The sequence below is a fragment of the Silurus meridionalis genome, chromosome 18 (genome assembly GCF_014805685.1).
Source record: "Silurus meridionalis isolate SWU-2019-XX chromosome 18, ASM1480568v1, whole genome shotgun sequence".
NCBI lineage: Eukaryota > Metazoa > Chordata > Actinopteri > Siluriformes > Siluridae > Silurus > Silurus meridionalis.
Window position 1 is genome coordinate 3,934,295 of NC_060901.1, and position 16,822 is coordinate 3,951,116.

Genomic DNA, 16,822 nt, shown 5'->3' on the forward strand with positions numbered 1-16,822 from the left:
AGTTTGGCTTTTTAGGAACAAAGTTGGTGCCAAAATTGTGCGCGCATGAGGAAGGTACATAAATCCAATCTGACCTGATTTATTTGTTTATTTATTTTTTTTGTAGTCTATAACACTTCTTTTTCTTTCTTTTTTGTTGGGGAAAAATCTGGGGGCAGAACCAGCAGCCTGGGGATCGAGTTACACTCTCGGAGGCCAGTTCTTTTCCTTTTTTTTCCCTCCTCCATCTGAAAAGTGGGGGATGGTGATGAAGCCATTCTGTACTTTCTTTCCTTTCTTTTTTTTAATCGTCTTCAGGACTTTTTTTTAGTAAAAGAAAATCCTACAATTCCGACTTTTTTGCTTTCTTTTTGGTTTTTACGCACCCGATTTTACGCACCGAGATGAAGACCACACGTTACTTCATGCGTCCGAGTCGAAAGTTTTGATTTGAGGAATGTAATAAAGAAGAAGAAAACAGACGGAACTCCTGGAAGGAAAAAAAAAGAATAATAATACAAATTCGCTACTATGTGACAAATCTTCGAATCATGGTTTCGGATTTGATGTCGGAAACACTTTTGGTTGCAGGCCGCTTTTATTGGCACGAAGAAAAATAATAATAAAAAAAGGAGATAAAGAATTGGAAAGGATTTTATTGGGGAAATTTGTTGTCGGTGTCCAAAATGTCCTCCAGCTCCATTGTTTTTGGATTTGGGATGCTCTGGGTTTGGGTTGGTACTGTGATGGTGAGTCAGGACGTGATGTTATACAAAAATGAAACCATGTTGAACAATTTTTGCAAGAAAACGACAACTTGTGAAGTGTTGAAGTACAATACGTGTCTCGGGTCTCCTTTGCCCTACACGCACACGTCTCTGGTGCTGGCTGAAGACTCCGAGACGCAAGAAGAAGCGTTTGAGAAGTTGGCCATGTGGTCGGGTAAGATCTTATTTTATAAAAGAACAAAGCAATGCATTTATTTTAAAGACAAAATTGATGAAAAATTTTATTAAAAAATATTCATACATTTTTCAGTAAAATAAAACGCACAAAAACAAAAACAGGATGTTATAAGTAGAAAATATGATAGAAATTTCTGGAGATTGAGTTCTGATAGCAATCCACAAAATTTTGCCATGCTGCATGCTTTTATGTTTCTGTTTTCCAGTCTTTGTTTAATAATCAGAAATCTCAAATGGCTACTCTAAAAAACAAACCAAAAAATATCTGAAATTCTAATGGTTTCCACTACAAATACCATTAAAACCATCACCCAGTGGTTTCCTTTACTGGTCTGGTGTACATCAGTGAATCATTAACATCTAACTGACACTTTTGCAGACATTTACTGGAATCTGGAAGTTCTAATGATCCCAATTAATGTCCATATAACCTACAATCCACCAAAGGTGTTTTTAATGGTATCCACAAATCATAATTTTCAGATGTACATGGATCAATATGTCACTCTGTAAAACCAAATACAATTTCTATTATCAACGTTAAAAATTCTATGAAGGTTCTTGTTCGCAGGAGGTTCGCTTGATCCTCACCTTTCCTAAGGTGTGAAGCTGTGAAGCACAAAACAGCCACTAACAGCTATTCATTTGCATTAAACAATGTAATAGGGTGGATTTCCTTTTTCCTGATTCCCTCTTTAATTACCATTAACACCTATTAATGACCCATTCTGGGCTTTTCCTCCTTGTTCACACATTAATCTTAAAATCCTCAGGGCTTCAGGCACATGTTCCTGCATCTGTAAGAAGAACTTCAGCTCAGTGCTTTTTATAAACCTTTATTTATTCGTTTTCCCCACATTTTTTTCCCTCAACAAAATGTTAAACAAAAAAAGTTTTCTTCATTCTTCTTGCTATCTGATACATTTCTGTTGGACTATGGTCCAATGGGTATCTCAAGGGTTCCTGACCTCAGGTTACAGTCTGCATGGTTATAGATGATGAATACTTTGCATTTGACATGACACTGATTTTAAGGGATGTACTGTATCCAATACAGAGTTGTATAGTATATGAATTTTTTTATTCACTTTTGATAAAAAAAAAAACATGGACGCCATTACATTGGTCTGTTGTTAGCAACAAACTAGCCGGCTATCTGTTTTGAAGGATGTATATTTACTCAAATGAAATTTTATTTTGTTTGATTTGAAACAAATGTACATCCCACAACACGGTTAGCTGGCTAATTTGTTGCTAATGTCTGTGTGTTCATTTATCCAAAGCTAATGCTAGTATGTACATAAGAACACATTTCAAGGTATGAAGTGTTCCTGTGTTTACTATTGATGCTGGTTCTGTGTCACTTGCTAATGATACAGTGCTAAGTTCCTGAGTAGAAACTTTTTTTGTAGTTTTTTTGTCTGTCTGTTAAGCAAAATTTACTGTCCAAAATCCACCATATTGAAAGCTGATTCCAGAGATAATCGTTTCACCTTTGTGAAATATAAATAGGAATTTACATTTGGTAGATGTTCTCATCCACAACAACTTACAATTATTTCATGTATATAACTGAGCTGTTGACGGTTAACGGCCTTGCTCAAAGGCAGCCACTTGATAGTGCTGGGATTTGAACTTACAACCTCCTGATAACAAGTCCATCATCTTAACCACTAAGCTACCACCACACCTGGAATAGTGATTTCTATAGATTGGTGTTCTGCACAACCTGCCATGGAAAGCTCTCAAAAAGTCAGATTAGTAATTAATATGATACAGTCGTCCCCTGTTTATCGTGGTAGTTACGCCCGATAAATGGACGCCACCCCAGAAATGTAAATTTTTATTGTTTAACAGTCTTTAAACATACACAGAAAAAAATTGCAAGAATATAGCAAGATGAATTTTGTGTACATTTGTAGAAATATTACATTTATAGTGAGTACTGTAGTACAGTACAGTAATGTAGTGTAGCCTATGCATAGTTTCTCTGCTTGTCTATTGGTTGAAGTGTCTTATGATGTCAAAAAAAGGGCTGGGGAACTCTTTTCTTTGTCGAAATCTGGTGACGTATGTCTTTAACTCTGCATTTTTTTTAGTCAGAGGACAATACAACCAATAAATAAGCGGAAACCTACTTTTAATTCTACTAATTTCTTATTATCTGAAATAGGGACCCTTCGCGTAACAAAATAGTTAGATTGAAAATCGCGATAAATCGAGGGACGACTGTACCAGAAATAGTTTAGTATTGAGTATCTAAATCATTATCCATGTTAATAACAATAACAAATATGGTTATAAAATGAACTGAAATTGAAAGACAAATGTTTACCTTTTGCATGTTTTCTCTGTCAGGTTTGAGAAATGCACCTCGGTGCTGGGCCGTCATCCAGCCTTTACTGTGTGCTGTTTACATGCCCAAGTGTGAGAACGGCAAGGTGGAGCTCCCCAGCCAGACCCTGTGCCAGGCAACCCGTCGACCCTGCAGCATAGTGGAACAGGAGCGAGGGTGGCCCAACTTCCTGAAATGTGAGAACACGGACAAGTTTCCCCTTGGTTGCCAGGTATAATCCTTCTCGTAGTTTTGCATAGGTCTAAGTTTGTTTCCTCAATATACACGAATCAGGCATAACATTATGACTAGGGCTGCAACTAACGATTATTTTGATAATCGATTAATCGGATGATTATTTTTCGATTTTTTACAAAAACCAAACAGATTTTTTTTTTTTAATTAGATGTTTTGCTTACTATAAGTATATAAAACTCTAATTCAGGGTATTTATGTATAAAAGTGTATTTAAAAAAAATGCAAAAGCCACATATTAAGTTTAACTTTCTTTAATTTAGACATTTTAAAGCTTATAGCGGCTGCTTGTTTAGGAGTGCATGGGGGATTTCTCCTTTGAACAAATTCACTCATGCTAGGTTGATTCTGTAAAAAAACAAAAAACAAAATAAAAAACGCATTTGAGTACGCAAGGTGACGCAATTGTGTAAATCAACATTTGTATTGATTTTTTCAGATGGCATGTTGACAATAATGCTTAAAAAAACAATATAAAATATAATACATTATTGACAATTTTTGTTTAAAAAAAAAAATACACACATTTTGTTCAGTTGTGAAGCATCTACAATATATAATTAATACAATTTTGTGGTCTGATCGTTTGTTCGACATGGACCAGCCTTCGCTCCCCACATGCATCACTGAACCTCGGGTCATGATGTTATAATGTCAAAATATTATGCTTGATCAGTGTATAGGAACAACATGAGTGCCAGGATGTTTGGTTTGATGTTGATCTTCTTGTTGATTGTTTCACTATCCAATGACTTGAGTATACAATATACTGTTTTTTTTTTTCTCCTCTAGAATGAGGTGCAAAAACTCAAATTCAATACATCAGGAAAATGCGAAGCTCCTCTGGTCAAAACTGACATCCAGGCCAGCTGGTACAAGGACGTAGAGGGTTGTGGCATTCAGTGTGACAATCCACTCTTCACGGAGGAGGAGCACAATGACATGCATGGCTACATCGCTATTTTCGGATCGATCACCCTGCTTTGCACTTTCTTTACGTTGGTAAGTGAACATGAGCACTGTCTTGGGGTCAGATATGAAGACTTGCGAGGTCGGATAGATAAAAGGACGTTCTTGCAGAAAAAAGCTGTAGCAGTGTACCGTTGTATATTGTTTGGGAGCAGTCACAAGTAGACAACAACATAGTTTAAAAGGAAATAATAGTATTTTCACAATATCGAAGCAGCATGAGTACCCACCTCTGTAACTGCACATCAACAGATTATGTCTTGCTTTTGTAGTTTCTACTTCTGTCCAACAGAGGTTTCAAATCATGGTGCGTTGAAAAGCAGTTTCTGGTGCGTTGATATTTTCTATGCACCGTCACCTGCTCCTTTAACCCACAGCCTAGAGACAATTTCGAGTAGTTATTCTCATATTTTTCTGATGTAAGTGGAAACTCTGGAACCTGGATGAGATCTCTATAAGCTCGGCATAAAAGTTGGCATTTGCACCACGAAAAAGCGATTTGTACCTGCTGCACGAATATGAAGTATCGCATTGCTACACAGACCGAGGCGTGTTCTGAGAATCACATAAAACATAGATTAACATGGCAGAGGTAGAGCTGCATCTTCCTGGGGACACAACAAAATCAGCAGTAAATGAACACCTGGGTTTGTTTAATCTCTTCTTTTTTTTGCAACACAAAAGCCTGTTTGTGAAAGAGCCATGCGTTAGATTTCAGATGACACGTAAGTAAATTGATCATTTGCTGAATGTCTGAAGCAAAGAAATAAAAGTGAACTATCAGTACTATATTGAATCGCATTGTGTTGAATCCAATCAAAATCAGATCCCGTTGGATCGTAATAGGGAAGAATTGTATCTCATCGAATCGCATCGGACTCAGTTATGGAGATTCCTACTATAAACGCAAATCTGCACCGGAGTTCAAGATCGAACGATGGCGCTGTGAGGCAGCAACACAACTGCATTGACACACTTCTTCTAGTACGGCTTGATCGGTTCCACCATGCTTCAAGGTTCTTCCATGTTCTGGCACCTTGGTAGTGTAGTGAACCCCTTAAAGGGCAAACAATAGTCAATAGTAGGCTTCAAATGATGCCTAAAGATCGAGTTCTTCCGCAAATACTTACATTAGAACTTAACGTTGTGCTGTTCCATCAGTATCACCTTCCTGGGTGTTTTTGATAGAGACTTCTGGATAAGGCGTCATTATATATAAATGTAAATACAAGCGCTGTGTCAATTAGCGGGATTTCTTTGGCTGGACGTGTTAGGAATTTTTGACTACGTTTCTCTTTTTCTTCTTTTTTTTACAGGCAACGTTTCTCGCCGACTGGAAAAACTCCAACCGCTACCCGGCGGTAATCCTCTTCTACGTCAATGCCTGCTTCTTCGTGGGCAGCATCGGGTGGCTCGCTCAGTTCATGGATGGCGCTCGTAAAGAGATCGTGTGCAAAAGTGACAACACCATGCGGCTCGGAGAGCCTTCGTAAGGACGCTCGAGGATTTTCAAGAGTGTTCGAATGTATCTGAGCCAGAACACCAGACTGATTTATTCTTTCTCTCTCTCTCTCTCTTTCTTTCTCTCTCTCTTTTTCTTTCTCTCTCTGCAGATCGACAGAGACGCTTTCATGTGTTATCATCTTTATCATCGTGTACTACTCCTTGATGTCAGGGGTCATCTGGTTTGTTATGCTCACCTACGCATGGCACACATCTTTCAAAGCCTTGGGCACAACGCAGCAACCTCTTTCTGGAAAGACATCCTACTTCCACCTGGTCACATGGTCCATCCCGTTTATCCTTACAGTGGCAATACTGGCCATTGCACAGGTAATGTCGCGTATTCTTGTTTTTTTTGTTGTTTGTTTTTTGGTGCCTCACTGGATGCTAAACTCTGCCGAACACCATACAGGTCGACGGAGACTCTGTTAGTGGAATCTGCTTTGTTGGCTACAAAAACTACAGATACCGTGCTGGGTTTGTTCTGGCGCCGATCGGAGTGGTGCTCACCATTGGTGGCAATTTCCTTGTCAGAGGTAAGACAGTTATATACAGACTGCATTGTTTTATTGCTTGATTCAGTAGATCAAGTTGTTTTAAATGTTGTTTCCAATTTTGCAGGTGTCATGACATTATTTTCCATCAAAAGTAACCATCCAGGACTGCTGAGTGAAAAAGCTGCGAGCAAAATCAACGAGACCATGCTGAGACTTGGTACAGTCATTTTTTTTCAAACTGATTACAAACACATTGTCGATAATGATCAGGGTAACGGCACACAAAATTTACTGTTCGGTACGTACCTCGGTTTTCAAGACGCGGTTCGGGTTTAATTTCGGTACAATCCGGGGGAAGAAATGCAAAACATTTGTGAACATTATCAGTTTACATTTGTTAAAACAAAATGTAAATAAAATAGTTTAAATAAAAAATTAAATAAATATAAAAAATGGACTCAATAAATATTTTTTAAATACACTGTTTTATAATATTTATTAAAGTTAATAATTAAGTTCAATTGAGTCAATAAAATGTAATCATTTAAATAATTTACATTTGTTACAATGTGAATTTACATTGTATATATATGTTTTATAGATAGATAGATAGATAGATAGATAGATAGATAGATAGATAGATAGATAGATAGATAGATAGATATGTCTGCCTTCAAGAAACACACAATATATTTATTTATCAATTCATTCCATTTATTTAATATATAAATATATATATAAAATATATACATCAATTAATTCCTTCCATCTTTTATTCATTCACTCCCTGCTGAATGAATGAATGATGCTGAATTGTCAGGGATTTCTCCATTTAAGAGAAATTGTTGAAGTTGTACATAAAACGCAAATGAATTCAGATCGCTAGATTGTTATAAAAACACAACCTTCTGATCCAAATCCACACCAAAACCATTTGTGAACACATTTCTCACTGAACTACTAATTTCCCTGCTAATTTGTTTAATATCTGTTTGCCTTTGCAGTGTTACATATTATTATTATTATTATTACCTGACCTACTTTCTTATTCATTTTATTAGATCTTCTTTTTCTTTCTGTAGAGGCCATAAAAACACTTGTGTGTGTTCACACATTTAGGCTATTAGTCTTTCTTTATTCCCATGGAAGCGTAGGGCTGCAGGGGTGCTTCTGTAATGTGTTGTAAGTTTGTTTGTGGTTTTAATTGCGTTGGAATCTTTAGTTTCTCCTTTGTTTGTTTGATTATGGATTAGAGCTGATATTTTGCAGCTGATTAAAACCCAGTCATTGGAGTTGCACAAGCAAGTGCACTCTTAGTGCCGCTCCCAAGCCGGATAAATATGGAGGGTTGCGTTAGGAAGTGCATCCAACGTAAAACGTGCCAAATCAAATATGAGGATCCAGATCAGAAATTGTGTTAGGGAAGTGAAGAAAACAGCAGGGTGGAGTGGGTGGAGAAGAGTGATAGCAGGAGTGATTTGTGATAGAAGAGTATCTGTGAGAGTGAAAGGGAAAGTTTATAGGACTGTGGTGAGACCTGAGATGTTGTATGGATTAGAGACAGTGGCATTGAGTAAAATACAGGAGGTGGAGCTGGAGGTAGCAGAGCTGAAGATGTTGAGGTTTTCGTTGGGAGTGACGACGATGGACAGGATTAGAAATGAGTTTATTAGAGGGAAAGCGCATGTAGGACGTTTTGGAGACAAGGTGAGGGAGGTGAGATTGAGATGGTTTGGACATGTGCAGAGGAGGGACATGGGGTATATCAGTAGGAGAATGCTGAGGATGGAGCCACCAGGAAGGAGGAAAAGAGGAAGACCAAGGAGGAGGTTTATGGATGTGGTGAGTGAAGACATGCAGGTAGTTGGTGTGAAAGAGGCAGATGTAGAGGACATGGGGGTATGGAGACGGATGATCCGCTGTGGCAACCCTTCATGGGAGAAGCCGAAAGAAAAATAAGTTTTGCAGCCGATTAATAGCTGCTGGAATAATTCCTCCGATGAAATTCTCTAATGAGAAGATTTCAGACTGTCTCCTGCTGTGTGACTTCTATGATGAACCAAGAACCAATAGGAGCGCCCAACCTGATGACGCAATTAGCGCGACAACTTCAAACCACCTCAGAGAAAATGTCAGGTGGTACAAATAAAACAATACAAATAAAAATGTATTATGGAGAGAATGGATTTGTCTGTATGAGGTATGTAAGTATTTATTATTAGGGTATGTCATGAACAAAATGAAAGCTAGAGATTTTGCACGGATCGACGAGGTAAAACTTCGGACGAGACTTTTTCTTGTGTGCATCAGTGTTTGACTGTTGTACAGTTTGAAATTATGACAACTGAGATCCTACAGTGGGACATGGGGGATTATATTCGTATGGTCTTACAAACAACAATTACAAAGGACCATAAAAACTGCACAGTGGGTGAATTTACAATGAGATTAATGCATCAAAGATGAAAATCGTTTTAAACTGTCAGAGAGCATGTCATTGGAAAGAGGTGTGTATAATCAATTCAGGGGTAAATGAGAGCTTTGTATAGTGTGGGAAGTGGAGTCTGTGGTGGGAATGTTTGAAGACTGTGGTGTCTGTTTCGAAATGGTGTTTTGCATGTGCATTGAGTGCATTTGACAGATACTCTTATACAAAGTGACTTAAAGTTATACAGCTAAGCAATCAAGGGTTAAGAGGCTTGCTCAAGGACCCAGCAGTAGCAGCTTGGTGGTGAGGGGATTTGAACCTGTGACCTCCAGATATGACAGAAGTCCAACAGCTTATCCACTGAGCTACCAATTGTGCTCATGAGTTATTGGAAGTTGCTCAAGTTGTTAAGAAATGCATCCATTTTGTGTTGCTTCCACTTACACTGCATTACTACCTCTCATAGTATCACTTGGTATCGAATGTTGGTATCAGAGCATTTTAATAGTATCAGTATCAAAAGAATCATCAAGAATTACAATGCACAGCACTCCAAAATTTGCCCACATATCTAAAAAAATGTTTTTCTTCCTCCCAGGCATATTTGGTTTTCTAGCATTCGGTTTTGTCCTTATCACTTTCGGATGTCATTTCTATGACTTCTTCAACCAGGCGGAGTGGGAAAGGAGCTTTAGGGAATTTGTACTGTAAGCATTTTTTTTATATGTATAATCAGTTATTTGTGGTGTATAATATCCATTTGTGTCTTTACTGTTTTTAATATGTTTAAAAAAGATTCAGTTTACAACAATCGTGTTTGTTCCAGGTGTGAAGCTAATGTCACTATAGCTCACCAGACCAAGAAACCGATCCCGGAGTGCACCATTAAAAACCGTCCCAGTCTTTTGGTGGAGAAGATCAATCTGTTTTCTATGTTCGGTACCGGCATCGCCATGAGCACATGGGTGTGGACCAAAGCCACTATTCTCATTTGGAAGCGTACGTGGTGTAGGTAGGTTTATGTGAAATGACTTCATCGAAACGTTTCATCGTTCAGAATATACAGAAACCCCCAGGCATTCCCGATAAGAGATGTCTGACTGAAAATTATTCGTGTTTAAATTCATGTAATTTATCTTTGTGAATCAAAAATTGTACAAAATAAAATATTTATAAAACTAATATCCTGCAGTAGATAAACAGAATGGCTCAGTAGCCTAATTACAGGATGTATCCGATATCCAGTGTCATATTTACGCCTTTCCTGTAATCTAAGGATAATTGGACGCAGTGACGACGAGCCGAAGCGCATCAAGAAGAGCAAGATGATAGCCAAAGCATTCTCCAAGAGGAAGGAACTCCAAATGGACCCTGAGAAAGAACTGTCTTTTAGCATGCACACGGTCTCCCATGAGGGACCTGTGGGTAAGTACAGCACCTCCTGCTGGATACGTGGAGATAAAATCAGATTCCTGTGCTCTACTGATGAATTTACTGAGTAGAAATTACTATTGAGGAAGAAATAAAGTATTTAAGAAAATGACTAGCAAAAAATCGCTGAATCATGCTGATGGAATTGGTGACTTTTTTAAAGCGGGTATTAACTTCGAACTAAACGAGCCGTCCATGGAAATGTCCTCTGCCTGGGCACAGCATGTGACAAAGATGGTGGCAAGACGAGGTGCCATTTTACCTCAGGACATCTCAGTTACGCCTACTGGGACACCTGGTCAGTACTAGCATTGTGTGTTTGTGTGCTAATGATTTTTAAACTTTAAATAAAGCTAGAATATTAAATATGAAAATTGTTGAAAAAAGATTACATAGATTAGATATTACATAGATAAACAAAAGTCCTTAGAGGTCATGCATCGTCATTTTTTTTCTTTATTGTTTACTCGTTATCACGACAATTTTCTCACGATCTTGACATAACAAACATCGTTTCCTTGTGATCAGTACTTAATTGTGCATTCGGCATAAGAGCACGTTCCTGATGCTGCCTCTAGAATTTTGTTGAGATCACCAGACTTTGATGTTTAATGAAAATGAAGTCGTGATCATGAAAAAAGAAGAAAGAAAAAAAAATTATGCATGGCCTCTTAGGACTTCCTTACGTCAGTGTTAATGTTGCTTGTACACCCTCGTGCAGTGCCTCCTCCAGAAGCTCGGAACAAGCTGTGGATGGTCGAAGCCGACATCTCCCCCGAGATGCTGAAACGTAAAAAGAAAAAGAAGAAGAGGAAGAAGGAGGTGCGCACGGTAGCACCAACCGGAGCGGACTCGAACCCTCGTCACAGAGAGTTCGGTTCCAGCGCTGTTCCCCGCCTCCCCAAGCTCCCGGCGCATCGGAGCCTCGTGGCTAATCTGTGGGAGCGACAACGTCCGCAAGAGGAGAACGTCCTTCCAGGCTCCTTCCCGGAATTCCGCCCTTCTTGCCCCATTCCCTACCAGGAGAGATATGGAGGGCTTGGTTATGTTTCGTCTGGTCAGCAGAGCAGGGAGACTGGCTTTAACCTCGTCAACTCACTGACGTCGAACCACTACGAGAGACGAGGTCAGTTCAAACAACCGGCCTGGCAGTCTAACGGCGGGTTCCGCTATTCAGAGCAGGAGATGCCTTCGCCAGTGGGTGGTGGCAGGACAGACTTTACAACACCTCGATCAGAGGGCAGGAAACCAGTGGCTGTGCCGATACACTCTCAAACCAACCTAATGGATGCAGAACTGATGGATGCTGACTCTGATTTTTGAATCTGTCCTGTATTACGTTGCTCTGCAGAGTTTGGTTCTAAAGTGCTGGATACTTTGCACCACAAATTAAGAGAAAAACATGTAAGACATACTCGCGGTCACTGTGCCTGTATCAGGACGTGGGGGCAGGTTTGTATGGTAGTTATGAGCTCCATAAATAGTGGGCGATTTCTTTGTGTTTCTCAAACGATTAAAAAGGCACAGTTGGGTTTTGACTGACTGCCTCTCTATCTAAAAAAAAATTGCTGCCAGTTTTGCTATCAGTCATGCTAAGCTATTAAATCTCTGATGCACCTCAATCTTTAAATCCAGGCTGTGTGTTTTGAGACGATAAAGTTGACTCAATTGAATAAGGTACAAGAAAATCAGAACTTCAGCCTCAGAATGTTACTATACACTTTTGAGTTTGCTTCAAGTATTGCTAATTTTAAATATTATTAGGAATGGAGGTTTGTGTGAATTAAATGGCAGCTTTGCAAATGGGTATAAAACACATGATTGTTGTAGGGTTGTGTTCAGGCCACCTCGAGCAAGTCGTCTTCTGCAACTCATTTACATTTGCTCATTTGGCTGATGCTTTTCTTAAAAGTGACATCATATCATGTGAATTTGATATTTGTTGATCTCAATGGCTGAATGGCACCTTTGCAAAAAAATGTGCATTGGCCTGGATTATCTATATACACTATACTGTATACACTCAGACAAACGTTTGTGGACACCTGAGCATAAGATCTCCACTCTTCTGGGAAGATTTTCCACTATATTTTGTGGAGATTTGTGCTCATTAAACCACAAGGGTGTTAGTAATGTCAGGTACTGGGGTACTGGGGTGCAGTCAGCGTTCACGTTCATGATGTTCAATAGGGTTGAGGTCAGAACTCTAAAACTGGTGAATGGAAAATCTAATGTTAGCGCATTCAAATACTATACAATTGTGTGTCTCCAACTCTGTGCTAACAGTTTGGGGAAGAACCACATATGGCTGGAAAAGTCAGATGTCCTAATACTTTTGTGCATTTAGCTTATAATTGAAACACAAACTTTACATAAGGACCCACATCTCATAAGAGCTCAGAACTGGTTCATGCAGATACAGAACCTGTCTACTTAAACGCTAGTGTTAGCACTTTGTTACAAAGAGAAAGTGTTAAGAAATAATATTCTGAAATATTATTATTATTATTATTATCATCATCAGTACTTTCATATGAAGTTGCCTGGTGCAATTACGAACACTTTTTTTGTTGTTGTAGACGTCAAACACGAGGGCATTTGTAATGAACTGACTTGTAAAACAAGCTGAAAATGCTATTATGGAAATTGTTTTTTTTTGTGTGTTTGCTTTCGTTTAAAGTGATTGCTGTACAGATCTATCGAAAAGAAATGCTATTTTTGTACTTCAGCATGTAGTTTTATTTTTCACCTCTATTCTTTTGTAGATACTCCAGTTTCGCATTGTGCGCCGACGTCGCGTTTCCCAGAGTTTTGCAACCTAGAACGCCTTGTATCATTTGTAATTATGGAATGAATTTTGGGTTAAAAGTTTTTGTGAATTTAAAATGTAAAAAAGGCATCGTTTTGATTTGAAATGTCTTATGAAGTTGCATCGGTTTACCAGCATCGTTTGTATTCATTTGTTTTTTAATTCGCAATTGAAAAACAGAATGTGAATTACGTTATATTGAAAGCATAAAAAGAAAACACAAACAAAAAAGAGAAAACAACTTATTTATTTTTTTTCTATTATTTTAATCACACAGAGTGAAGTAATCAATAAAATCTCACAATACCAAATATAATAAATGGTCTAAAATGCACAATACAGGTAGTCCCAGTCTTACGATGGAGATGCGTTCCGATTACCCATTGTTTCTTGAAAATATCATAAGTCGAGACATGGCCTAGCCTACCCAGGAGTTTTAAAGAATGGTGATCGGTATGGGGTAGTATACTGTAATTTATTAATAATTTACCAAAATACAGTACAGAATTTAGCAAAACATCAGTTTACTGTACCATAATATATAAACTATACAGTATATACTTCATATATATGTGTGTGTGTTTAGAGGGTGTGTGAAGCGCCGGTTCGTAACTGGAGGGCGGAGCAAACATTGCTACATTAGTCTGCCGCACAAAACAATTTTGTCGTATCTCTATCGTCATCGCAAAATCCAAAAATTTCAATTTGGGGACCATCTGTATTTCCAATTTAACATCCAATTTAACATCCGCACCTAAACCATGTCAAAGACAATTTCATTGGTCGTCTTTTCTTAGGAAGAAATATCCACTCTGGAGCCATTTGTACAAATGATAAATACTATGATACAAACTACAGCAACATATTTAGAGATCATATACAATCTAGTAGAACATGGTGCAGGATAGTGCAGGGTTGTTCTGCAATCAAAAATATTGTAGATAACACTGTAAGAAGTTGACATGTGTTGGACCCCCATTTCTTGTTCCTCTGTTGTTGCTTTTGTAAAGGATGTAGTGATCCATTTAAGCTTCTCAGAGTGAACCCAGAATGTTGGTTGAACCCATTCATGAATTCTGCGCTGAAGGTTTTACATCTGGGTTATAACTCAGGTTCTTACAATAAGATTGCAGTAAACTGTATAAATGAGGCGGATTTATAAACCATATGTGCTGAATTAAAAACTGTATTTCAACTATTCAGACCACTGAACCCAGATTTAATACTATACAGTCTGAACAAGCACAGATATAAACATTGACTCTCATTTATAAACTGCACACAAATGTAAGGTTGTATTTTTTTTCTTTTTAAGCCCAAACTACACAGTTAACCAGTAAGTCAGTCCATGTGCAGCTTAATAAATGTGGCCCATTTTTAAAAGATGATTAAATGCCTCATGATGGACCTGATATATATATATATATATTAGATGTGTTCAAGATCTGAAAATGCGCTTCCCTCACTTCAAAACTGAATTATGTACAGTTGACAGTTTATATTTATTCAGTTTAAAACTCCACAATTTCATATGCAGTTTCAGAACAAAAGAAACCCTGGTGGCACAAATGTCTTTTTATAGGTAATATAGAAAAAATTGTAATATAGATTCCTGTCCTTACTGACCTCCTGTTAATGCCACGATGTGCCGTGCATTATGTTCGCTTGACCGAATTGCAGTTCAGAAGATTGTAAAATCATCAAAATTTTTCAAAGATGACATTTGAACAATTGACTATTCTTGTAATCATCAAAATAACCCTGCTAAACAAAACTTTTTTTCACTACAAAATACAAAATTATACAGTGGATGCATTTGCTGTTACTGTATTTGTATAGTGGCTGTCAAAAGTGTGGGAAAACAGAGTCATGTATGGTTTTTGAGACACATGCATGCTCCTTTTGTTTCTCTGCAGCAAAATCAGTAAATGGCAAACACACAAGAATTGAACAGAAGAGCCAGTGTAATATGGAGCTTTTTTTTTTAGAGCAGAGAAGGTTGGAGACTTATTTCAGGTGGAAGGGATCCTGAACCAATGTGGCTACGTTCCATATTTCAACACCATGCGATTCAGTCTGGACTGCGGCTCATTGGAACCGACTTCACCATACAACAAGAGGATGAGTCGAAACGTACGTCCGAGTTCTGTAAGCGTTATTTAGAGAGAAAACAGTCGTCTGGAGTGATATCTATCATGGAATGTCCAGTCATCGCACCTAAATCCTATTGAACTGATCTGAGATGAACGAATCGTAAAGAAATCTCCAACTAGTGAAGAACATCTTTGGGACGTTTTACAGAAGACGTGGCAAAGTATTTAAGCTGAATGTTTGGAGGATCTAACTGTCCAGATGCTGAGAGTGTGAGAACTGAATCTGTACATTTATATAGGTTTGGTCAAAGCCAATCTTCATACTGTTGCATTACTAAATTTGCTGCATAGAACCAAAAGGAACATGCAAGGGTCTCTCAAAAAAACATAAAAGACACACTTTTCATAGGCACTGTATAGTTATACACACAAGTAAAATATTATATAGGCTGCTTAACTTCTTTTAGAAACAAATATTGTTTACAACCTCGATATTCATTAGATCTGTGACTGAACCTTTTGGCCAGTTTCTATAAAGAAGTGAAAGAAGTCTTAATTTTTCAGCAGGTTCAAGACGATTTTATTCACCTACAGAATTCCATCATGCACGCTGGACATATGGCTTTCAAATAGTTTGATTTGTAAAATACTTTGTTTGACTAAATATGCATTTTTCTTTATTTTTTTAAAAGCTTCCCTTCTTCACATAGCCTTATGTTAAATTATAATTTGAATGACCTTAAAGCTGTATTTTTCTGCATTTGTTAACAATAAACAAATTATATTTTATGCTGTATTTTGACTGTATTTTGAATGTAATTTTGTAAATAATTTCAAATTTTTATTTGTTTTGTTGAGAGTTTTTTTGGTTAGTCTAAAATCTATTATATATATATATATATATATATATATATATATATATATATATATATATATATATATATATATATGTGTGTGTGTGTGTGTGTGTGTTAGCTCTGTAGTTAGACATTGCAGTAAAACAGCATTTCAAACATTTATATATATAAAAAAAAGTGTACAATACTACCAGATTAGATATGTTTATTACTCAGCAAATATTATGTCCATTTATTATTATAAGTACAAAAAAAACCTTGATCATATCATGAGCTATAAGACTGTTAAGTGTTTTTGAACATCCATTTCCACATTTGATTTCTATTTGCTGATAAACTCCACTCATCTGGGAAGATTAACATGGCAGAGGTAGAGCTGCATCTCCTTGGAGACACTACAGGAAAATATTGTTTGGCTTTATTTAATCATTTTTTTTGCACTAAAAAGGCCAATGTGTGAAAGGACAATGTGTTAGAAGTCAGAAGGACTTCCCCTGAGTATTTGGACAATCATTCAGATACGAGGGTGTATCTGTAAAGTCAGGGACTGATGTAGGTCAGAAGGTGAGGGGGCCTGGGGTGCAGTCAGCTTTCACATTCATCACAGAGGTGTTTACTATGGTAGAGATCAGAGCTCTATAGCAGGAGATCTTCCACTCCAACAAATGTAAAGCATATCTTCATAGAGCTGTGCACAGGGG

The 16,822-nt window shown here is 37.6% G+C and overlaps 1 protein-coding gene across 1 annotated transcript; it reads left to right on the top strand.

Moving 5' to 3' along the window:
- Positions 1-12,453, top strand: smo (smoothened, frizzled class receptor). The gene is made up of 12 exons (XM_046873814.1): positions 1-921; positions 3,303-3,511; positions 4,327-4,536; positions 5,820-5,992; positions 6,117-6,336; positions 6,419-6,542; positions 6,628-6,720; positions 9,530-9,638; positions 9,758-9,943; positions 10,208-10,356; positions 10,526-10,660; positions 11,084-12,453. Exons 1-12 carry the CDS (start codon positions 666-668, stop codon positions 11,683-11,685), a joined length of 2,466 nt encoding a protein of 821 aa, XP_046729770.1. The 5' UTR covers positions 1-665; the 3' UTR covers positions 11,686-12,453.
- The last annotated feature ends 4,369 nt before the right edge of the window (positions 12,454-16,822 follow it).